Raw genomic sequence first — 24258 nt, 5'->3', positions numbered from 1 at the left:
CCGGCTTGCATGCTTAATTGCTCAACCTCCTTCCCTCTCTATCTTTCCCTTCTCCTCCCTCTCCCTCACTTATATATACACAATTTTTTAAAATAATAAACAAGAAGTTAAAATGTTTGTGCAAATCACACAGGTTTCTCGAGATGCTGCAGTGTGAATCATTACTGTCCACAAGGCTGATTAGCGCTAATGCTAGGAACTGGGAAGATCACGTGACCTCCACAGATGCCTTGCCGTTAGAGGGCCCTGGGGATGGAATCCTTTAGGTCATGCTCCAGGTGGAAGGGACAGGCATGACCTCACGGAACAGGGGCAGGGCTGCTATGGCTGGGGAACCAAGGAATGAGGGCAGAGTACCACAGGGGAGGCTGTGTACTTCACAGACGCTGGCCAGGGACAGCTTCATGTCTGCAGTGGAATTTGGCTAAAGACCTGCCAATCGGATCTTACCCAAAGAACCAGGCTTCACTAACCATTTTCTTTTCCATACCTTAGACCCCGACCCCTCATCCCCCGCTGATTTGCCTCAAGTGCTTGTAGACCCAACTTCCCAAGAACTTCCCTGTGCAATGCTTTCACTGTGCCCCATGGGTTTTAGCATGCTGGGGTTTTGTGGTTTTCTTTCAATTTAGCAATCTTTCAATTTTCTTCAGTGACTCATCATTTAAGTCAGTTTGTGTAGTATATGCTACTGTCTTTGTTGATTTCTAGCTTTATTCTCCCACACAGGTAGGTATAGAATACAAAACAATTCATATTATGGTAGGAGGTTGCTCAGATGATGAAGAGCTAGCTTTGCAGAACCCATTTTCAAAAAGCACCCCCCAAATAGTCTCTTACAGGAGGGGGAGCTGGAGATAGTTTTGGGGTTGAGAGCACTGGCTGCTGCTCCATAGGATTCCGGTTTGTGTCCCACCTGGCAGCTCACATGTCTGCAGCTTCAGTTCCAAGTGACGTCCTCTTCAGGCACTGAATGCATGTGGCATATAGACATACATACATGCAGGCAAAACACCCATACCCACACTTTTTTTTTTTTTAAAGAATAGCACTGCTGGGCAGTGGAATAAACCTTTAATCCCAAGGAGGCAGAAGTTCAAGTTCAGCCTGATCTACATATTAAGTTCCAGACCAGTTAAAGCTACGTAACAAGACCCTGACTAAAAACAAAATGACAAAACTAAGCTCCAAAACTGAGAGCCTAGTGGTTAAGAGCACCGGCTGCTCCTCCAGATGGCTGCATTCCCAGCACCCAGCTGGAGGCTCACAACAGCCTGTCACCCCAGTTCCAGGAATCCAAGAGCTTCTGCTCTGTGGGCACTACACAAAGGGTGCAGACAAAACAGCAGTGCTATTAAATACTTCAGATGTAGCTGCATCTCTTACTGAACCCAAATTCCACAGAATACTATTAAATCAAGTGCTCACACATTAAGTGGACTTGACCTCTGCAGCCTAGTCCTAGACATTGGAACGGTCCCTGCAGGGTGAAGGCCCCTTCACAGCCTTCCCTGCTTTCTAAAAACCCAAACCTGCCTCCTCCTGACTTACCTCTTGGAGTAAAGGCTGGTCTTGGCTTCTGATACTTCAACTTCCTCAAGTGCTGGGCAGGTTTGTTTGTTTTGATTATCAAATTTTCCTGGGAGTGCCACCCCGCAGGATGGCGCACACCTGCAATCCTGGCACTCAGGAGGCAGAGACAGAAGCAGGAGGATCTCTTTAGAGTTCCGGGCCAGCCTGGTCTACAGGGTGAGTCCAGGACAGCCAATGCTACACAGAGAAACCCTGTGTCAAAAAACCAAAGTTGTTTGGAAATGCTCATGGAAGGGCTGGAGAGAGGCAGCAGTGTGTCGTCAGGACAGGGCTCCTCGGTCTTGCTCCTACGGACCTGATTTCTGCAACCACACGGCAGCTCTTCAGGCCTGGGTGAGGAGCAGGCACATAACTGCCGCACACACACAGGCAGGAGAAACACCCACATGCACACAATTCTTTGAAACACTTGGCCAGTCCTGGTGGTGCACACCTCTAATCCCAGCACTTGAGACTGAGGCTGACAGATCTGGGCTACAGAGTGGGTTCCATCTGCAGGCGGGACCACAGGTGAAAACCCTGTCTGGCAGGGAGCAGGACCAAGGCTCATGCCTCACGCCGGCGACATGAAAGTCTGCACACTCTAGATAAGGCAACTTGCCTCGACGATGGCATCTGTCCGGCCAGGCTTGGGGTGAGGCTCCATTGTACAGTGCTGCCCAGCAAGCACAGCCCGGGTTCGTTCTCAGCACCGCCTACACCAGGGTGGCGGCACACACCCGTCCTCCCGGCACACTGCGATGGAGGTGGGAGGTCCAAGTCACCCTTGGCTCAATTCCCACACCAGCCTGAGGAACATGAGACCCAAACTCACAACAAAACAGAATTAGACATTACTTCATGCTGACATACTGCTTAAGAGGACTACCTCAGTATCAGGTTCTTGGGGCTAGGGGAGGATGTCCTGTTTTTAAATTCTGTTTTTGCTTTTGTGAGACAGGGTTTCTCTGTGTAGCCCTGTCCTGGAACTCATTCAATAGACCAGGCTAGCCTCAAAATCGAAGATTCACCTTCCTCCACCTTCTGCCCCTGCTGGGATTAGGGACCACCACCACACCCAACTTGGGTTTGTTTTCAAGGTTTACTATTTTCAAAAACTCCTGAAGGCATATACCCCATGTTTGCTGGTGCTTGTGGAGCCAAGCATGAGATCCGCTGGAACTGGAGTTACAGGCAACGGTAAGTGACCTGATAGGATTCCTGGGACCTGAACTGCAGTACGTGCTCTGAACCACTGGGCCATTTTCCTAGCCCTGTCTCCATTGTTTAACTGGATCAAGTTCAGCAAAATAGGTAGACATTAGCTTTTAGTGCGGTGACACTGTAGACACCTGAATTCCCCAAGAGGCTTTTATGACTTTGGTTCTGGCCTTCAACAAGTCTGGAAACCTTATGTTGGATAGAAAGCAACCAATCATCTGAAACCCCTTTATGAGAGATGACAACTATCTTCCATCATTTGATGAAAAAGGGATTCACAACATTTCAACTGCTGTGGTGTGCTAGAGATCACATGCATGCCTGTAATGCTAGCAATCTGGGAGGCTGAGGCAGAATGGCACCTTTGAGTTAGCTAGCCTGTGTGACTCTGTACTAATCACAGTCCTCTCCTTTAAAAATAAAAAAAGCTAAACCCATCACCCACTAAATACTGCCTACACCAGATTACAAATTATAAAAGCAGTGTGTCATTTTTAGAAAAAGTAAACCGTGGTTGTTTTCTAATTGACAGTATTCTTTCAGAGGCTGGAGAGATGGCTTAGCAGAGCACTGGCTGCTCTTCCAGAGGTCCTGAGTTCAATTCCCAGCAACCACATGGTGGCTCACAACCATCCTATATATAATGAGATCTGATGCCCTCTTCTGGCCTGCAGGTATACAAGCAGATAACAGCACTCATATACATAAATAACTTTTTTAAAAAGAGAAAAAAGCTGGGGTGGTGGCATATATCTGTAATCCCAACACTCCCCTGAGTGAGATCTGGCAGAGGCAGCCAGATCTCTGTGAGTCCAAGGCCAGCCTGGTCTACAAGTGAACCCAGGATAGCCATGGCTACACAGAGAAAGCCTGTCGGGGAAGGGGGGACAAACTATTCTTTCAACCCCAACACTGCAAAAGGTATGTTTTCTGACACAGATCTTTTACAAACGCACCACGCTACCCACACAAACATTTCAGCATTCATTACTATTTACTGTAGCACCTTTAGAGCAGCAAAGCCGAATCTTAAGTTCTTAGGAACTCAGGCGTTTACCGATGTTAAGGACGACAGAGGCTCTACATAAACTGCCTCTGAAGAAACTATGTACATGTTGTAGGTGTGTCTGGTAAGGGGAAACACTGACAAGGAGTTCATCCAATTACTGTTATTGTCACTGACTTTTGCAGTGAGAATTGTCATTTTACTTTTGAACAAAGATTATTTCAACACATTAAACCAAGTCTAGCTGTAGACCTTATACAGTAGAAAATGATCCATAGTTACACCTCTGTTAAATATGATTGTTGTACTTTAATGATAAATTTAAACATAAATATTGTGTTGCTAACTGGTTTGAAAGACAGGACAAATAATCTACTGGCTTGGTTGTTCAACACCAGATTACAAGCAATTTCCCCGACCCCCAAATATACATCATTGAGAAACAAACGATTTATAGAAGATAAAATGGGGTATATTTTCACATTCAGACAAACAATACTGTCAAAATATGTTTGGACTAGAGATTTTATTTTAGAAGTATAAAGGATGGAGGCGTAATATATTTGGCATTTTTAATTTAGGTTTGTTTTATTTAAGTTTAATGTTAATTCCATGCTGTGTTTCAGTAAGAACAATACAGATGTGTATCTGTGGCTCCAGTCAGATATCCAGTAGTACAAATTAGCTTCAAGTTACACATACTGAACAAAAGAGGTTGAGCGAGCGAAGGAGGAGGAGGGGAAGAGGGAGGCCAAGGAGCAAGGGAGGAGGAACAGAGTTGAACACGCATGCAGGCTTCCATACCACCTTCAATGCTAACCTGCTTCAGAGGGGGAGGAGTCGGCAAGAATGAGCAGCCACGGATTGTTGAACTGTTACCAGCACCATGCTTTTCAGCAGCACTTCAGCAGAGCTCCAAACACATTATACAGCAAAACCATTACAACAAACTCCCCCAAACACCTCAAGCTAACACCCAATTAAGTTTAAACATTGGTATAAAATTCAATTTAAACAATTAAAAAAGGAAAAATGACAGCACATATGCCTCTATTGTGTGATTAATCTTTCTTAGATGCATCACTTAGAAGTCTAATGGCTTTCAAATGTCATTTCCATTTCTAATGATGATCTTGCCACATGTGGCCGGAGACAATACAGTAATGCTGAAAAAGCCTCTATGCAGTCCCGTTAGTGTCGTAAAGAACCTAAAAGCTGGGACCAGTAAAATCCACAGAAATTCACTCTTGCCTTAAGAACTTCTGAAAACTGTTTGTTTTTAAAAAAGGGGGGGGAGGGGAAAAAAGAAAAAGAAAGAAAAACAACAGGGCAGGAACCTAAATTCTGAGACCAAATGTGAAAGTCAAATTTGGTGGTTCTCAGTGACAATGGGGAACTTCCAAGGGGAGGGGTAGGGAGGGTGGGGTGGTCAGAGATGGTTTCTCTTGTTGGCTTTTATTAGGTCTCACTGATTTTCATCTTCCACATCCTGCAGCGCTTCTTTATTCTGCTCTTCACCTGTTAAGGAACAAGACACCATTACTTCACACTGACTGCCACATGCTCTAATCATGGCTGACACGCCAAGCTAAGGTTCCTAGTTTTCACTACAACTGTTAGCAAACAAAAGCAGGCAAAGGTCTTCTAACCCTCATAGGCCAGGTGCTTAACCCGAGAGCTGCCAACCACAGCCCTCAAACAGTCAAGTGTTAGAGGACGAGAAAATCAATGTCTGTTAAACAAGCTCTTCAAGAGTACACAGCAGAAATCATACTCTCAAAATGACCCTCAGGCCTCGTGTGTTTCTTGGATCAAATACTCTTTCTCAATAACCTCACCTCTTGAAGAACCAAGTGTTTTGCTTTGTTGATTGGGGGGTGGGGTGGGGAATGGGGAGGTTTTACCAGCAAGGGCACGAAAGCTCCACAGAAGTTCTATGGTATCTAGAGAGGAGGTGCTACCACTGCATATGCGTGTTTCTTTGTATGGTGGCCAGACAGGCCAAACAGCAGTCTGTCCTTCAGCGTGAAACACACGGTCACTGAGGTTATTACGAAGGGCATTTGGGGCAGCACTCATGCCATTTCTCTTTACTCTTTGAATATAACAATTAGCCTATTGAGTTTAAACTGCACTATTACATGCAAGAGAAAGCCAAGTCTATTCACTGGAGAGTTATCTGCCTATTTTAAGCACAATTGAGACAGCCATAGAAAGGAAATATGCAAAGCTTCTGCTAAAAAAAATGAACGAACAGGTAAACATATTCTGTAGTACACTGTAATTTGGCAAATTACTACTTTGAATTAAAAAAAAAAAAAAACACAACTCAATTAACCAGAGGGTAGGGGTATAGCATGTACTTAGCATGCATAAGGCTCTATGTTCACTCCTCAGTAATACACAAATTGAACACACATAACAAAACTCAGTTACGTGCTACAGAACCAATTTTTAAAAGGCTATGAAGTCACTTAAGAAACAAACAAAAGCAGTCGAACACCAGACACAGCGTAGATGGCAAGCTTCCCATTCATAATGCTTACACATGTAGCATCTATACTGAGGGCAGCTTTTAAACTGTCTGAAGCATCTCAACAGCAACCGCTCTGGCGTTTCTTGTGGTGAGGCAGTCTGACACTGATCAACATGTCACGGTAAGGCCAGGCCTTTATCACAGCACTAAGGGTTCAAGGACAGCCTGAACTACACAGTAAGACCCTGTTCTCAAAATAAAAGTTGCTTAGAGCATGTGGGGGTTTTTATCTTGTAAGATGGAAAAGACATGCACAGGCAAACATAACCACCTCCGGGAAAGAGCAGAGGGAGGCCCAGCCTGCAGAGCTATGCACCCACACTCAGGAGCTTGCGCGTTCAGTCTCATTTGTAACAGGAGCACCCTGGCAAGTGTGCTAACAGACCAAAAAGGAACACAGACAAGCAACTGGCAGACACGGCGAGAGTCCCAGCCGCTCAGACACAAGACATGAAAGTCACTGCATCATGTAAGCCACACCCAACTAGACAAGGCAGGTAGCAGGCCACTGCTGTCTCCAGACTTAGCACCTGAGAAAGCAAACAGGTGGGTCTGTAAGGACAGGTGGTAACAGGCAGGCATGATTAGTGAGAACCAAACTAAAAGCAGAGCCCCCTGCACCACAACAATGACTTACAAAGTGTTTTAAGGGAAAGAAGTGAGTTTTCCTTTAGGAATCTACAGTCAAGAAGAGAGGGAGGGAGAACAATCAGGTAAGAGCACATTACAGGATAAAAATAAATCAGAAAAGGACAAAAGAGACCTCCAGGAGTCAGCTCTGAACTTTCTACAAGAAACAAGCTGTCCAATTATTCCTTTACTCCTAAGAAATGCTTTGGAGTACAAACAGGGGAGAGGTCCACAAATATGTTTTTTGGCCACTTGAGGAGGAACAGGCGGAGTGTACACATCTCTATGAAACCTTAGAGAAAAGACCTGAATATCGCAGGAAACAGCAGCTGGGAAGTGGTGGCACACCCCTTCAGACCCAGCACTAAAAGAAGAAAATGTAAGAAAACAAAACAAACAAGCAAACCCCATGACCATAGGGAACACTGTGGCAGCATGATCCTGACAGAGAATCTCTGTCCTAAACACACATAGTAAATGAGAATAATTTTTTAAAAGAATATCTTCCCGGGCTGGAGAGATGACTCAGCGGTTAAAAACACTGGCTGTTCTTACAGAGGACATGGGCTCAGTTCTCAGCACTCATGTGGTGAGCTCACAGCCACCTGTAACTCAAGTTTGAAGTGATCTGACATCCTCTTTTGGCCTCTGCAGGCATGTGGTACACATACATTCATGCAGGCAAAACACACATAAAATAAAAATGAAACAAGCAAACTATGTTCCAATAAATTAAACCAATAACTAACATAATGTGCTAGAAAAAAAAAATATATATATATATATGTAGGTAAGTGAAACAGATTCCTGTCTCCTCAGAAGTTCCCAATTAAAACATTTAATAACACTTTTTCATGACCAGCAGTAAAATAAATCTCAAACTTAAACTACATGCTAGAAAATTGCTAATTTCTTGACAGCAATGTTTCCACAAGTACACACGTGTACACACACACACACACACACACACACACACACACGGCTGAAGAATTCAACCTGTAGAGATGTTAAGTGCTGGCTACACAGACACAAGAATAAAAAGTCTGAGGCCATGTAAGAAGGCCCTGTGAGTGGCATGCTTTGGATCTCAGTGCTGAAATGCATAGAAGCTGACCTCTGCAGACGCTGGGGAGGCACCAGAGACAATCAGTAAGTCCAGAGCAATGAGACACTGACACTGAGAGAGACAGACACACACACACAGAATGGAAGCACCAAGGTACCTAAGAACACACAGCACTGGAGGCTATCTGCTCTCTGGCTTCCATACATACCACAAAAAATTCCCGGGCCCCACAGAACTTGCAGAACTTTACAGGGTGTAGTAAGACTCTTTGGAGCTGCCTACAATCCCAGCACTCAGAGAGGCAGAGTCACAGCTTAGTCTACAGAGCAAGTTCAGGACAGCCCAGGCTACCTAAAGAAACCCTGTCTCGAAAACAAAACAAAACACCAAGAAGACTCTTCATCATGCTTTCAATCCACAGAACCCCAGTAAAGGTGCAAAGAACAACATGAATTAGGTGTGGTTGGCAAACACCACCAAGCCTAGTAATTAAGAGGCAGAGGCAGGTAGATCTGAGTTTGAGACCAGCCTGGTCTACACAGAGGAGCTAGGAACCCCTACCACCAAAACGGTGGAAAGAAACAGACTTCATGTGTATGCACTCATACTTGGGTGTACACACATATACAAAACAAAATGAAGTTTAACATTAAATCTGAATAAATTACATTTTATTCATTTAATTTTTTTTTTGGGGGGGGGTTGCGATAGGGTTTCACTATGTGGCCTGGAGCTGACTTAGTAAGACCAAGATTGGCTTCCAACTTAGAGATTTGCCCGTCCCATGTATTGAGTGCTGGGATTAAAGCCAAGTGGCAACATTACTTTTGATACTGGTTTGTCATTGATAACGAGCTACAGAATTATAAAGTACAAACGTTGCAATCTTCACAACCTAGCAACTTATTACAAGGAAGATCAGGTGGACCTCTACCAACTGAAATTCTTTTTACTTTTTTCTGAAATTCTTAAAAAGCATTTTAGAGACTGGCAAGATGGCTCAGTGGGCAAGAGTTCTTGTGGTAAAAGCAAAATGACCCAATTCCAAATTTCCACCACTCACATAAAGGCTGGGCATGGCTGCAAATGCCTGTAACCCCAAGGATTCGATGAAGAGATGTACAAAGGGTGGGAGCTCAATGGACAGCCAGCCTAACTAGATTCATGAAGCCTTGTCGCAATCCGAGTAGTAAAAAGGGATATAAGGCCTCTGGCATGTGCCACAGACATGGGTACACACGCAGCCACACACATGCATAACTAGTAAAATCATAAACTAGTTTCCCTTTTTATTTCCATATTTTGTTTCTGAGACAGGATTTCTCTATGTAGTCCTGGCTGTACTGGGACTTGCTCTGTAGATCCACCACACCCAGTTTAAAATAGCATTACCATCCAGTCATACTTTTAAAATGGACATGGCTGCTCATCCAGAGGTCCTGAGTGCACTTCCCAGCAACCACATGGTGGCTCCCAACCATCTATACTGGGATCTGATGCCCTCTTCTGGCGGGCAGGTGGACATGCAGAGAGAGCACTCGTGTACATAAATAAGCTCTAATGTCCCCAGAGATCTGAAAGTGACAGAGAACAATACCACTTTATCAAGCTCTCCTATCTTCCCTTTATTCCCTCAAAAGACAGAGCTATAGCGGGGTGTGGTGGCGCACACCTTTAATCCTGGCACTCAGACTGGCAGAGGTAGGTGGAGCTCTGTGAGGCCAGCCTGATTTGCAAAGTCAAGGACAACCAAGGCTACACAGGGAACAACAAACAAGACAGAGCTACTAGGCCTCTCTAGGCTGTGGAGCACTGCGCAAAGTGCAGCTTCGTATAGTCACTCTGCAAAGTTATTGATAAAATACAACATAAGAACTTTTAGGTCATGGTCATCAATTCTCCTTAAGGCTGACACATAAGTTACATTTCCATTGTCCATATAGTAGCAGTTCTAAGGGACCTAATGACCTTTTCTGGCTTCCCTGGACACTGAACATGCATGAGGTGTTCAAGCATGCATGCTAGCAAAACACTCCTCATTAGAAAAAAAGGGGGACTGGAGAGGTGGCTCATAGGTTAAGGGCACTGGCTGTTCTTCCAAAAGTCGTGAGTTCAATTCCCAGGAACCACACGGTGGCTCAAAACCATCTATAATGAGATATTTGGTGCCCTCTTCTGTCACTGTATAAGATATCATTGATAGATAAATAGATAGATTTTTGTAAAAAATCAGTGTATCTTGGGGCTAGAGAGATGGCTCAGAAGTTAAGAACACTAGTTGCAATCCCCAGCACCCACCTGTACAGATAAGCTCACATCTTTATCTCTAGTTCTAGGGGATATGACAACCTCTTCTGACCTCTGAAGGTACCAGGTACACATGTGGTACACAAACATATATGTGGGCAAGACATCCATACACATACTAGTTTTAAAAATGAAACTTATTTAAAAAAACTAACAAACATTGTTTCCAATCCCCTACACACCGTGTACAATTACCTCATACTAGACCAACCCCAGATAAAACTGATCTTTGGAGAATAAAGTATAGCTAGCTAAGTGTTAAAACATGTGTTTAACATGCACAAGGGTCTGGATGCTACCCTACCCTACCCTACCCTAAACACACATATACTTAACTTTAAGTCAACAAATTCAACAAGCTTCAACTTTTACATTTACAGTTAAAATTTATATACACATCTCTCAAACAACAATTACTTCTATAAAAAGTTAACTGCAAATGAAAATCCAAAACCAGACAATACCAGAACTCATGAGCCTAAGGAGAGATAATTTTATTTCTTGGAGAATCCTAGAAGAAAATTGTTGCTTATTAGGGAAAAAGATTTCTGCACATGGACCAGAGTACGGGCAGAGATGAAGTATGTACCTGGCATGCACAGATCTGGGGTTTGAAAAGAGACCTCTATGTAAAAAAGATGTCTCATTAACAACCTCTACTACCCACACCCAAGTAAATTTCAGGAATATAAAGGGAAATGATGGGGGCTGGAGAGATGGCTCAATGATTAAGAACACTTGCCTGCACTTTTAAAGGTTCAATTCCCAGCACCCACAAAAAAACAAAACAAAACAAAACAAAACAAAAAACAAAAAAAAACTCACAAACATCTGTAACTCCAGTTCTAAGGGATCCACTGACACTTTGACACTTTCTGGCCTCAGTGGACATTCATGCAGTACACAGACATACAGACAGCCAAAACACTCAAACACATACGGGTTTATTTAGTTAACCTAGAACACAACGCTGGGCAATAGTTACTCCCTCCTAAACCTACAAGCCCTCATAGTTTCCTAACATTTAGATTTTACCCATTATACTTGCTTTTTGAGAAATCTTAGCTCCTCACTCTCCCTTTCTCCTCCCTCTCATTTCCTGCCCTCTGGTTCCTCCCATTGCTCAACATTGTGGCTAGTTGCTTTATTTTGGCCTGTTTACACAAAGTTGAAACAGGGTGCTTAGAATAAGTATCACAATGCAATATCCGAATGAAACCAGAGGGGGTGGGGGGGAGAAACCAGAATTTGAATGAACAAGGGGAAGGTGCATACATTTCAAAAGAACATTATATCAACACACATAAAATAAAGCAATGAAAATTTAAAGAAAAAAATATAATGAAATAAAAAGGGGAAAAGTTTTCTGTCATTTTAGTGATTAAAGCAGTATGAGTACTAACAAATATTAAAGGCAAAACTTCTTGGAATATTAGCATAAGAGTTCTATGCGTGTATGAAATTGTCAAATAGGCCTTTCATTTTCTGACAAAGGCCAATATGGCACTCAGGCACCAGTTCCTGTATACATAATAGACTTTACTGCAGACAGACTATGACTCTGAATCACAGACTACAATTAAGGAACACTGAAGAGCTCTTAGAAAAGGCAGCCCCGAAAGAGAAATGTGGGCTTGCTCACCGTCGCCCTGCATGTCTGAGGTCCACAGCGTCAGGTTATCACGGAGCAGCTGCATGATGAGTGTAGAGTCTTTATAGCTTTCTTCACTCAGCGTGTCCAGTTCTGCGATTGCGTCATCAAAAGCTGCTTTTGCCAACCTGCAATAAATGCACTGTCAGTAATCAATTAACAACCAAGATGTACAACCAAAATAGCAACAATGGTGTATCTCTCAGCTACTCCAGTGACACTGATATAAAGGCACCGGAGACAACTGCACAAAGTATCTAAGTGCCTGTAATTTTTGTCCAGCTTGCTTCCAATTTAAAAAATTCTATTTCTATAATTTTGCATGAATGCACTTGTTATAGTTGCCTCTCTCCCTCCAACACACATATCTCAAGGACCAAACTCAGGCTATCAGGCTGATGACAAGCATCCCTTATCTACTCAGCCATCTCAAGAGGTGCTGGAATTGCTTTTTAAACACCCTCCTATATAAACCAAGGCTGATCTTAAAATCCCAACCCTAGCCAAGAGCACTCCTGTGCTCAGGAAAACATAAGTATGATCTAGTCCCATGCTGGCTGGAGAGATACAGGAGACTGTATCCCCAAACAATTATATAAACTGCCTCACCCTCTCAAGCAGTGTGATTACAGCCATGAATCACCTCTCCCAGATAACATTTTTTTTTCCTTTTTTCCCCCTCAAGACAGGGTTTCCCTGTGCAGCCATGGCTGTCCCAGACTTGCTTTGTAGACCAGGCTAGGCTCAAACTCACAGAGATTCACCTGCTTCTGCCTACCCAAGCGCTGGGATTCGGGCATGTGTCCACACATCTGGGTACTCATTCTTCTTTTAAAATTTTTAAAAATAATTTTTTATTATATGTATGCATGTTTATATGTACAAGAGTGCAGGTGTCTAGTAGAGTTGAGGCATCAAACCCTCTGGAGCTGGAGCCATGAGCAGTTGGGAGCTCCTTAACATGAGTGCTGAAAATAAATTTAGTCTCTCTTGAAAGCACATACTTTAACACTGAGCCATCTATCTAGCCCCAAAGCACTAATTTATACAAACTATTACAAATAGGCTAGACTGTGAAGACAATCCATACACTCAACCCTAAACATCCATCAAAATACACGATAATGTCCTGAGTACTAAAAGTTTTAATGAAAATCTTAGATGTACGATGGTACAAATCAATAGATTTTAACAGAGAAAATAAAAGGCCTATAGAGCCACACCTTGATCAGTGAGCTACATCCTCAGCCCCATTTGCTACATTTTAAAAGAAATGAAATCTACACTTGGCAAAGGCATAGAGAGGCATCAAGCTACAGCTATATATGGGTAAACTGGGGAAACAACAGTAAAGGACTCAACCAGTAACAGAGTAACAGCTACAGCTTCTTCTGTAAAAATGTACGAAAATCTTACCCTTGTCATTCAGGTAAGGAACAAGAAAGACCTCAGTTTTGTCCTCTGACACCAGTATAACACATATGGTTACAGTTTTTATTTTACACTTTTTATTTCACATTATGTGTGTGAGCATGTGCATGCCATGTAGGCCCCTGTTACGAGCATTTTCATCTGCTGAATCATCACCCTGGTATACATAAAAAAAAAAAAAAAAAAAAATCTCAGAGGTACAAAGTGAGAAAGAAGCCAGGCACAGTAATACATGGCTGTAATCCCAGCACTCTGGGAGGCAGAGGCAGAAGGATCATTGTGAGTTCGAGGACACCTGGTCTACAAATAATAGTTCAGGACAGCTAAGGCTACACAGAGAAACCCTGCCTTAAAAAAACCAAAACCAAACAAACCAAAAATAAAAAAAATAAAGTGGGGGGCAGGGCAAAGTGAGAAAAACAGCCCATGCACTTTCCCACTTCTATCCTCCCCCCTCAACCAGGTGTGTACCTAAAAACACTGACATAAACACAAACACATATATACACAAAAAAATTAAAGCACACGGAGGCTTTGAATTCAATTTCCTGCACTGACAAATGTGAGGGAGGGGATGTCAGGGGGTAAGGTGGTTAAGGGGGTAAACAATCCATATCCCAATGCCCATTACAAAAAGTGAAAGGAAGCTGGGGGGTGGGGTGTGGTACATGCCTTTAACCTTGGCACCTGGGAGGCAGAGGCAGGTGTATCAAGGCCAGCCCAGTGATCAAAGTGAGTCTAGGACAGCCAAGGCTTCACAAAGAAACCCTATCTTGAGGAAAAAAGTAAAAGGTTCAAATATCCTTAGATAAGAACAAAGTGGCATATACCTACAATGGATACAAGGGAGACAGGGAGACAGACACACACAGAGAACATGAAGGGTTTTTGGTTCGGTGTCTCATTTGGCCCTGGCTTTGAATGCCTTGTTGTCCTGCCTATACCGCTGGATGCTGGAATCAAAGGGGCGCACCTTGACACCCAGCTTTTGGAAAAGATTTCACTATAACCCAGGCTGACCTCAACTTGCACTCATCCTCCTGCCTCAGTCTCCTAAGGACTAGATTACAGACATAAGTCACAACCACTGGATTGGTCAGAAGACCTACAGATACTGTTACCAAGAAAATACAATAAACAAAAAAGGATAAATATAATTCTACTTATAAGATGCCAAGTACAAGCAAATTCAGAGATAGTAAAACCAGTTAGGAGTTACTGCTAAAGAGTAGTTTGGGTGGAGCAATGAACATATTTTGAAATAGCTAGTGCTGATGGTTAAAAGATATTGTAGGCATATTAAATTCCATTTAAAAATATACCAGAAAATGGTTAAAATGAATTCCTTGTATACAATTTTACCAGTAACACAGTCCTTAACGTGTATTCATGATTTAAAAAAACAGAAATAAGTTGAGATAAAAATAGTAGAAAAGGAGGTTCAGCTAAGTATTCACTGTCCTTCCAGAGGATCCAAGTTCATTTCCCAGCACTCACAATGGGCTCACAACTAGTGAGCCTCATCTGACTAGTGATGCCTCATCTGACTTCTAGGGTTCATCCTTGTAAACAGAGAATCAACTCCTTCAAGTTGTCCACTGGCCTTCCTCTGCCGTGTCATGGGCACATGTACACATACACACACATGGGCAGGAGCTGGAGAGAGCATTTAAAAATTCAAATGAATGTGTGACAATAGTTTCAAACACCAACGAGACTGAAAATCAATTGTTCATATTAAACAGAAGATATTTCTTTGGGGGGGGGGGAGTATGATCACCAAGAGTATTAAAAGCATTCCCAGGGAGGTAAGGTGGTAAATGTCTATAATCCATTCAAGGTAAGGCTAAATATCTAGTACCAAGACCCTGTCTCAAACAAAGCAAGCAAACTCAAAAGACTAAACGAATGCTAATCCATAAAAACAAGTTTAACCAGGCAGTGGTGTGGCACACCTTTGCTCCCAGCACTTAGGAGGCAAAGGCAGGCACATCACTGTGAGCTCCAGGCCAGCCTGGGCTACAGAGCAAGTTCCAGGCCAGGCAAGGCTACATAGAGAAACCCTGTCTCAAAAAACCCAAAAAATTAAAAGTAAATAAAGTTGAGAATCCTGTGACAGCCTATAAGAAAACAGAAGGTAGCTCCTCTGGAGCCTTTGCGCTCCACACTGGGAACGCTTATCCATGACTTACCTGCAGGCACGGTCAGGGGAATTAAGAATTTCATAGTAGAATACGGAAAAGTTGAGAGCAAGACCTAAACGAATGGGGTGCGTTGGAGGAAGTTCTGTCATCGCAATGTCACTAGCAGCTTTGTAAGCCACAAGGCTGTTTTCTGCTGCCTCCTTCCTGTCATTTCCTGTGGCAAACTCAGCCAGATACCTGTGGTAGTCCCCTTTCCTATAACACAAGAGCAAACAAAACCACAGTTAGAATACTTAGAGCATGACACTTTCTCTACCATGTAGTACATGACAAAATACAGTTAACGTTTAAGATATGTAACGTTTAGAAACTTTACAAACTTTTGCATCCATCAGCTCATCTCTTCTTTCCTTAAGGATCTCCTATAGCGAACTCCCATAGAAAATAACTAAAGAAAAATAGATCACCTGACCAATACAGAAGTCTTTCAGAAGAACTGAACACACTCCCTCCTTACAAACCACATTTTGCTGCCATCACGGCAGCACCAGAACACCTGGAGCCCTGAGCTTACTGAGCCTCAGCTATTCCTGAGCCTTGTAATTTTTCTACACAAAGTTAAGATTATACTGTGAATATTCGAAACTGTAGCTAAGAGAAAAGAATCTACAAAAGTAAAAAAACCCAGGCAGGGTGTGGTGACATATAATCCTAGCACTTAGGAAGCTGGCAGAGAATCACTCCAAATCTGAGACCAAGCTGATCTAGAAAGTTCCAGGTCAACCAGAGCTACACAGATAGATCTCTTCTCAAAATAAGCTGGGCATGATGGCATAGACCTTAATCCCAGTCAGGAAGCAGAGGCACCAGGTCTCTAAATTCTGGGCTAGCACGGTCTACCATTAGTGAGTTCCAGGACAGACAATAAGGGGAAGAGGTATACAACCAAAAGCTAGGTTATTTTGTACAACAGTCTGACAATCTTTAAATGTAACAATATTAATTCTTCATTAGCAATGTATTTGCAACCATGTTAAAACTTGAAGTTCTAGTAACTAACCCTCCAAGATTCAACTATTTTAAATAAAAGTTGAAAACCTACATTTAAAAAGTTATGGTTCTACGGCCAACTTTTAAATCTTACATTTTCCCTTCTAGTATAGAACCTACATTTTATAATAGAAAACCTTGGACTCGCCAGTGTTAGCTGCTGGAATGAGGTGTTTGTCCAGTACATCCAGAATGTCACAACAGATTAACTTGAGCTCAGTTTCAACCTAAGGGAGGGAAAACATCAAATTAAGTTTGGTAGTTCAAAAATCTTAATATATTCTACCGAAATCTTAACTGAAGAGCTTAGTCTTAAACAGAGTATGTATGTCTCCAAACTCTTCCCTCAAATGTTGACAAAAACACTTTTAAAAGTAGGCAAAGTCTCTTCCTTCTTAAAGCACACATGCACGCGCGCATGCGCACACAGAGTTAGGACACCAGATCTCATTACAGATGGTTGTGAGCCACCATGTGGTTGCTTGAACTCGGGACCTTGGATGAGCAGTCAGTCCTCTTAACCTCTGAGCCATCTCTCCAGCCCCAGAGTTTACTTTAAGAATCACCACAAACACTGACTCAAAGTGCTAGGCACTGAAACCTGGGCTACACCTTCTAGTGGTAGCCCACATAAAAGGATAAGGAAGAAAGATCTCACTAGCAAGTTCATCTAACCTGAACCTCCCCTCCCTGATGTTAGAAATAAAAACTGGCAGCTCTCTAGGACCCTGCAGAAGATTCCAGCACCAGACTGGGACTCCTGAGACATCTAGTCTCATGAACTGAACACCAGAACCTTAGCCATTCTGTCAGGAGACAGCTAACACTGGACTACTCGGGCCACAGCCTGTAAGCCACCCTAATATGTCCTCATTTATTCATTCACTCATTCATTTGCCCAAAGGCCATCAACTTAAAACAGGAGGGTAGACTGGGATATAGCTTTAGCTTGCCCAGAATCAGTCAATTCCCAGCACCACAATATATAACAAGAGGAAGGTGATAAGAATCAAAGCAGGGGCTGGAGAGATGGCTCAGAGTTTAAGAGCCTTGGCTGCTCCTCCAGAGGTCCTGAGTTCAATTCCCAGCAAACACATGGTGGCTCACACCCACCAATGAGATCTGGTGCCCTCTTCCAGCGTGCAGGTATACATGCAGGCTGAACACTGTATACATAATAAATCTTATAACAAAACAAAAAAAGAACCAAAGCAGTTCCAAGACAAAAAACAAAATTTACTCAGTTTGTCTTCAGTAATAATATGTCCCAACACTCACTCTATTGCAGAAATGGAGAACTAGTTACAACAGCAAAAGAATCTGTAGGCCAAATTAAATATCAACATGTATCTCTGTTGGTCTGTAATGTCTAAAGGACAAGGCAGTCTTGGACCCGTGTTAGGTTTTGACTTAAGGTTAGGTGAGAATGTAAAGAATCTGTGACATGGCCATAAGAATATTCCAGGTTGCTTTTTCTTAAGAAGGGAATTTGGAATGCCAACAACTGTGAAAAGGAACACCTATGACCTTCCTCAATTTCTACAGGGGAGTAGACTTTTTTCTTAAAAACAAGTAACACTGTGCCTTATATAATCTTTATGTAAGATTCTGGCCTGTGCAGCAGGCTCCTCTGCTGAACCAAAAGTTCCTAACTCTGTTATCAAAAGTGCTGTAATAGAGTCAGGCTGCCTGGAGGACTTGGTTCCAATATTAGTCAGGAGAAGCAATTTGCCACATTCTCACAGACATCATATGGCTCTCCGTTTTCTATTAACTCAAAAACACTTTTAAAAAAATTCCTTAGCTCAGTGAGACTGTCTGCGCCTCGCTTTTCACGCTGAGAACAAGTCACTGTTAAATTCTCTTAGCTACTTACTAGCTACAACTATTCCAAAGCTCTCCTTGAAAACTTATACTCGGCTCTGACATCACTGGGTACCTCCATGCCCTTCTCCCTTGTTCACAAAATACAGTTTACCTCTACAGTTACCTGATACATCACCACGGTAGAAACCAACCACCAATCTAATCTTCCTCACCCCGTCCCAACTCTCTGCCCTATCCTAGACAGTCCACCCTTGGCCTTTTCTTCTTTCTAGTTCCTTATTCCTGCCGAGAGGCTCATCAAGACTTCAGACTCTCAACTCTCAAGTGACCAGTTACTTCCCTTGTTTCCTCATCCACATGCTACAGTCTTAACCATAATTTCTCTTAATTTCCCCATGCCTGAGGACACCAAATTGTCTGTCAATCTATGTTCTTTGTTCCAAGGTATCTGAAGGTAATGACAATCCCAACTTACCTCCATAAGACCTCTGGCATGTTCCTCAAGCCAGCTATAGCTCCAGTTTTATCACCTACAAATTAGGAAAATAGCTACCTCTCCAGGGTTATTTGTTTTTTTTAATATTCCTAGGATTAAGCCCAAAGCCTTAAGCATGCTGGGTAGGAGTGCTACCACTCAACTAGTAGGCTCCTGATTGTGTGTGTGTGTGTGTGTGTGTGTGTGTGTGTGTATAAGCTTCCAAACCATCTGAAATAACTTCACAAAATCCTTCTTTTGAGAGTGCTGACAGTCCCACTAGTTTCTACTGTTAGAAACAACAACCAGAATGAGTCTCCCTAAAGACAGTAATTCCATTTCACCAGTATTTATACCCAATTATTTAGTAAACAGAGGCCTACAAATATTTATTAGATAGGCCTACATGGGGGCTGGGAGATGGTTCAGTGGGTAGGGGTATTTACCGCCAAAGCTGATAGCCTGAGTGCAAGCTCTGAGACTCACATAGTATAAGAAGGCCAACTCACACGATTGTCCTTATTTACACAAGTGCACCACAGCAGCCCATGCACACACAAGAATAAAAACTGAAGCTGTCCCATATGTTCACTACAAGAAGTCAATGAAGTGCTTTCTAATAACCACAGAAAAAGCATTTGTTCTTGTGTGTTATGTTCAAAACTTAATACCTGTGTTGTACACATAGCTCAGTGGCAGTGTGTGCCCTAAGCCCAATCCCACTGTGCCTCCCGGTGGGATACAACCCTCTCTATAATTGTAAAACAGTTCCTTGCTTTTATCCTAAAATACTCTACAGACTATAATTTCTAAACAAGATTAAGTGAAAAGCTAAAAACACAAAATACATTTACATATACACTTATACAGTTTACACTAGGTGGTGACCTAAAATACCCATATATTTAACACAAGTTATAGCAATAGACCTGAGATTTAGCCAGATACTCAAAAGAAACAAGTCTCTTTTCTCTAACAGATATTTAATATACACAAAAAGCAACAATTTAGGCCTTTCAGGTAAAAAATCACCCCTATTACTTCTGTTACAAATGTTACTATTGTGGACAGTACTCTGGCTTGGGTAAATATATGTCTTTTTATTCCCAGCTCAAGATATAAACAGTTTCCAGCTGCACACAATGGCGCACAACTGTAATCTCAGCACTCTCGAAGACAGAGACAGTGGATCTCTGTGAGTTCGAGGCTAGCATGATCTACAAGCAAGTCCAGGTCAGCCAAGGTTACAGAGAAATCCTGTCTCAAAAAGACAGGAGGCGAGGGGGGAGGTAAGCTGTTTTGCTATCAGACATGTACCTTGTCACTGCCACCCAAAATGCCCAATCGGAGATTCAGGATCCACTTCAATTCAGGACAGAAGCCTCCCTCTATAACTGTGAGCAAAAATAAACCTTTTGTCTATGTAATAATCAGTTCTATCAGGGATACAGAAATTAATGGTACCAAACTACAAACTAATACAATGTCACCTATATTTGATAAACAATCTTCCTTAAAAACATGGTATCAAGCTGGGTATGGTGGTACAATGCCTTTAACCCCAGCACTTGAGGCTGGCACTGCTCTTCTTCCAGAGAACCTAGGTTCAACTGTTAGCACCACCTGGCAGTTTGCAATCGCCTCTAACTCTATTTGCAGAGGATATGACACCCTCTCCTGGCTTTCAAGGGCACCTCTCAGGCACACACGGTACACAGTCAGGTAAGGCAAATGCCCACACATATTCAAAAAACAATAAAATCACAGTATCAAATCAAATAAAACGGTAGCAACCTCACCATTTGCCGGTACTCCCGAATCATCTTTAGTTTGTCCTCTCCTCCCTTGTTTTCTTCCTTCTGTTCAATGCTGCTGATTATTCTCCAGGATGCTCTTCTGGCTCCAATCACATTTTTATATGCAACAGATAAAAGGTTTCGTTCTTCAACTGTCAGCTCCACATCCATCCCTGCTACTTTCTTCATTGATTCCACCATTTCTATGCAGGAAACGGTAAAGGGAGACTATAGATTTAACAAGTTTTGTTGACCCCTCCCTTTCACGGTTATCTTCCCTACCCCCCTGGAAAGCTACTAGAAAATAGGTAATTGGGGGTGGGGAATGGGTGTGGAAATCCAGAGGGAAGAGTGCATGCCTGTATACAAAAGCCCTGGGTTTAATCTAGAGCATATATCCTTTCTAAAAATACGCTGTTTAACAAAAATAACTTTACCAAAACAAGTAAGTCAAGTGGGGAGAGAGGTTTGCTGGACTGCACACATGCCTATAATCTCAGAAGGTTAAGCCATCAATGAGTTAAGACATCAGGAGACCTACTCTAAAAGAAAATAAGCTATACAAGAGCAGAGCCACTAAGGGAGGCAGACGCAGGTACATCTTTGTGAGTTCAAGAATAGCCTGGTTCACAAAGCAAGTCCAGGACAGTCAAGGCTACACAGATAAACCCTGTCTTGAAAACAAAAAATAAAATAAGCTATGAACGGTGGCTTCTGCCTGAAATCCTAGCACCAGGAAGCTGAGACAGAGGACGGGGGGGGGGGGGGGGGTACGGCGGCACTGAGATGACCCACTTTGCTGGGATAACTTTTGGTAGCTATCATTTGTTACCACTAGATGGCAAGCAAAGAAAGAGGGCCAGATCATCTGAGATATTCCAAGGGGGGAAAAATAAACAACCTAACAGTTTACAAATAACAGAAAAAAAAAAAAACTAAAAACGTAATAAATGCTGAGTATAATAAAGAAAAAGGGGAAAAATGGTTTTACAAGTATCTTACTGAAACTGGGTGCAGCGGTCCACACCTGTAATCTCAGCACTCAGATGCAGAAGCAGAGGCAGGCAGATCACTGTGAATTCCAGGCCACCATGGTCTACCAAGAGTCCAGAACAGCTAAGGCTACACAGAGAAACCCTGTCTAGAAAAAACCTACATGGATGGATAAGTAGACCTTTAGATTTGCTGACTGAGAATCCCTGGTGATAAGAGCCAAGAAGCATCCTAGGTATATAATACTCTGAGTAAGGATACATTAGCCAAGAGTATCACACAATAAATTAAATTAAGCTACATTAAGCCAAATGCAATAGTTCATGCTGTAATTGTAATCCCTATACTAGGAATGGTAGTTAGAACCTGTCTCACAAAAATTAGTTTTCCAAATTAGCAACCTGGGTTTTGTTTCAAAATCCACCCTTTTACAGTTGCTGAAATGACTAAAACCAGGCCACTCACTTACAAGATAAGCACTCAACTATTAAGCTACACCCCACCCACCCACTTCCCATTGTGGTGCTGGTCTGCATCTCTGTAAGGGCTAATGATTTTAGACTTCTGTCCCATGTTTCTATTAGTTGTTTAGACTGCCCTCTTTGGAGGGATGAACTGTACCTCAGACACTTGATGGAGCCACCCTTTTTCTTTTTCCTGAAACAGGGTTTCTCTGTGTAGTCCTGGATGTCCTAGACTCACTTTGTAAATAAACCAGGCTGGCCTTGAACTCAGAGATCTCCCTATTTCTGTGTCCAAGTGTTGGGATTACAGGCATGAACTATCATGCCCAAATGAGTCATCTAATTTTTAATAAATTCTTAAGTGACAAATTTGAGTCATTTATTTTTAAAATCCCAAGAAATTTAAGCCCTTCCCCTTTAAATTTTTCTATTCCTTTACACAACAGAATCAGAGACAGTATCAACATGAGCCCAGGACCTAACCTTCTCCAAATGCATGCCTATGTAATGAAGGCACACTTTGTGCCAGAGGCTAGAAGGCAGTGGTGGCATCAGATTCCTTGGAACGAGCCTTCAATCTGCAAGCTGTGAGTGGCCCTGTGGTTGTTGAGAAAAAACCTCCAGCTCCTCTGGAAGAACAACAGCCTCTTAACCACTGAGCCATTCCTTCAGGCCCTCGATGAGACAACTTGATAGCGAGTGGCTGGCTAAAAATCACTACTGCATAAAAACCGAAACCATCTCCAGACATCAACAGTCATGTTGAATCAAACACACTAATCTGCTGTGTTCTGGGTAATTTTCATTCACTGTATGGCGAGACTCTAGTTAGGTGTCCACTACACTGAACAACCATTTGAAAACTTTTTGGTTACTACTGACAACCAAATGTTGTTCACCTTCACTTAATTTATCCAACCCCATACAAACCTTTTGTTTTCTGTACCAGGGACAGAGGCTAGGGCCTCGTATAATCTACCCCCGAGCTAATAATCAATCATCTCCTGTGCTCGCTCTGAATCTTTTTTTTTTTGGGGGGGGGGGGTCTCCTAATGCATCCACTTAAAACACCTCAATGGAGGCACTGTTTCAAATGTTCCTTCCCATGTATTACTATTATCAGTCTGCCCCCCCTCCCGCGCCCTGGCCACCCATTTGGTTTTTCAAGGCAGGTTTCTCTACAGGTTTCTTCCTAGCCTGGCCTCAAACTCAGAAATTCTCCTGCCTCTGCATATTGGGATTAAGAGCATGTGCCACCACTGCCTGGCTACAATCAGACTTAGATTTTCCAACACCTAGAGTGTTGGATTGTGCTTCAATCCAAGTAGTCAAGAGACTATGGCAGGAAAAATGCATAGTTCAAGGTCAGTCTGGGCTACAGTGTGAAGCCCCTTTTCCCCCCTTGGGGGAGGGGAGAATGGACAAAGCTGAGAAACAGTCATATCTTTAAATTTCAGGCCAGCCTGGGTCAAAATAGTTGCAGGCCAGCAAGGTTTACACTGTGAGACCATTTTTATTGTTCTGTTGCTGTTGCTTTTCAGACAGGGTTTCTCAACATAGCCGTGACTGTGCTTGAACTCAAGAGATCTGCCTGTCTCTGCCTCTCTAAAGTGTCCACAAATACCACCCAGCTGAGACCATTTTTATTAATTCAAGATGTGAATCTTGGGCATGGTGGCACGTGACTGTAATCCCAGCACTTAGAAGAGGCAGAAACATGGGATCAGGAATTCAAGCTCATCCTCCTCTAATGTTAACCAGGTCAAATGAGAGCCTGTCTCAAAAAACTAAAACAACAGGAAATTAAAAAGATGTAAGGAAGCTGGGCCCAGTGTTGCATGCCTGTAATCCCAGCACTCCGGGAGGCAAAGGCAGGAAGATCTCCATGAGTTGGAGGCCAACCTGGTCTACAAAATGAGTCCAGGGTAGCCAAGGCTACACAGAGAAACCCTGTCTCAAAATAGATAGATAGATAGATAGATAGATAGATAGATGAATGAATAAATGAATGAATAGATAGCTAGATAAATAAGTAAATAAGAAAAGAAAGAAAGAAAGAAAGAAAGAAAGAAAGAAAGAAAGAAAGAAA

The 24258-nt window shown here is 42.6% G+C and overlaps 1 protein-coding gene across 1 annotated transcript in view; it reads right to left on the bottom strand.

Moving 5' to 3' along the window:
* Positions 1-4306: 4306 nt before the first annotated feature.
* Ywhae (tyrosine 3-monooxygenase/tryptophan 5-monooxygenase activation protein epsilon) overlaps positions 4307-24258 on the bottom strand; it is a 42641-nt gene continuing 22689 nt past the window's right edge. The window contains exons 2-6 of the mRNA XM_055619966.1: positions 20716-20915; positions 16735-16841; positions 15613-15819; positions 11981-12117; positions 4307-5317 (exon numbers count right to left, since the gene is read on the bottom strand). Of these exons, the coding sequence (XP_055475941.1) occupies positions 5265-5317; positions 11981-12117; positions 15613-15819; positions 16735-16841; positions 20716-20915 (704 nt within the window). The 3' untranslated portion in view covers positions 4307-5264. The remainder of the gene's footprint in view (positions 5318-11980; positions 12118-15612; positions 15820-16734; positions 16842-20715; positions 20916-24258) is intronic.

The sequence above is a fragment of the Psammomys obesus genome, unplaced genomic scaffold (assembly GCF_907164565.1).
Source record: "Psammomys obesus unplaced genomic scaffold, mPsaObe1.curated_primary_1811, whole genome shotgun sequence".
NCBI lineage: Eukaryota > Metazoa > Chordata > Mammalia > Rodentia > Muridae > Psammomys > Psammomys obesus.
Note: the sequence above shows the minus strand (reverse complement) of the source record. Positions and strands in the feature narration are given on the sequence as shown.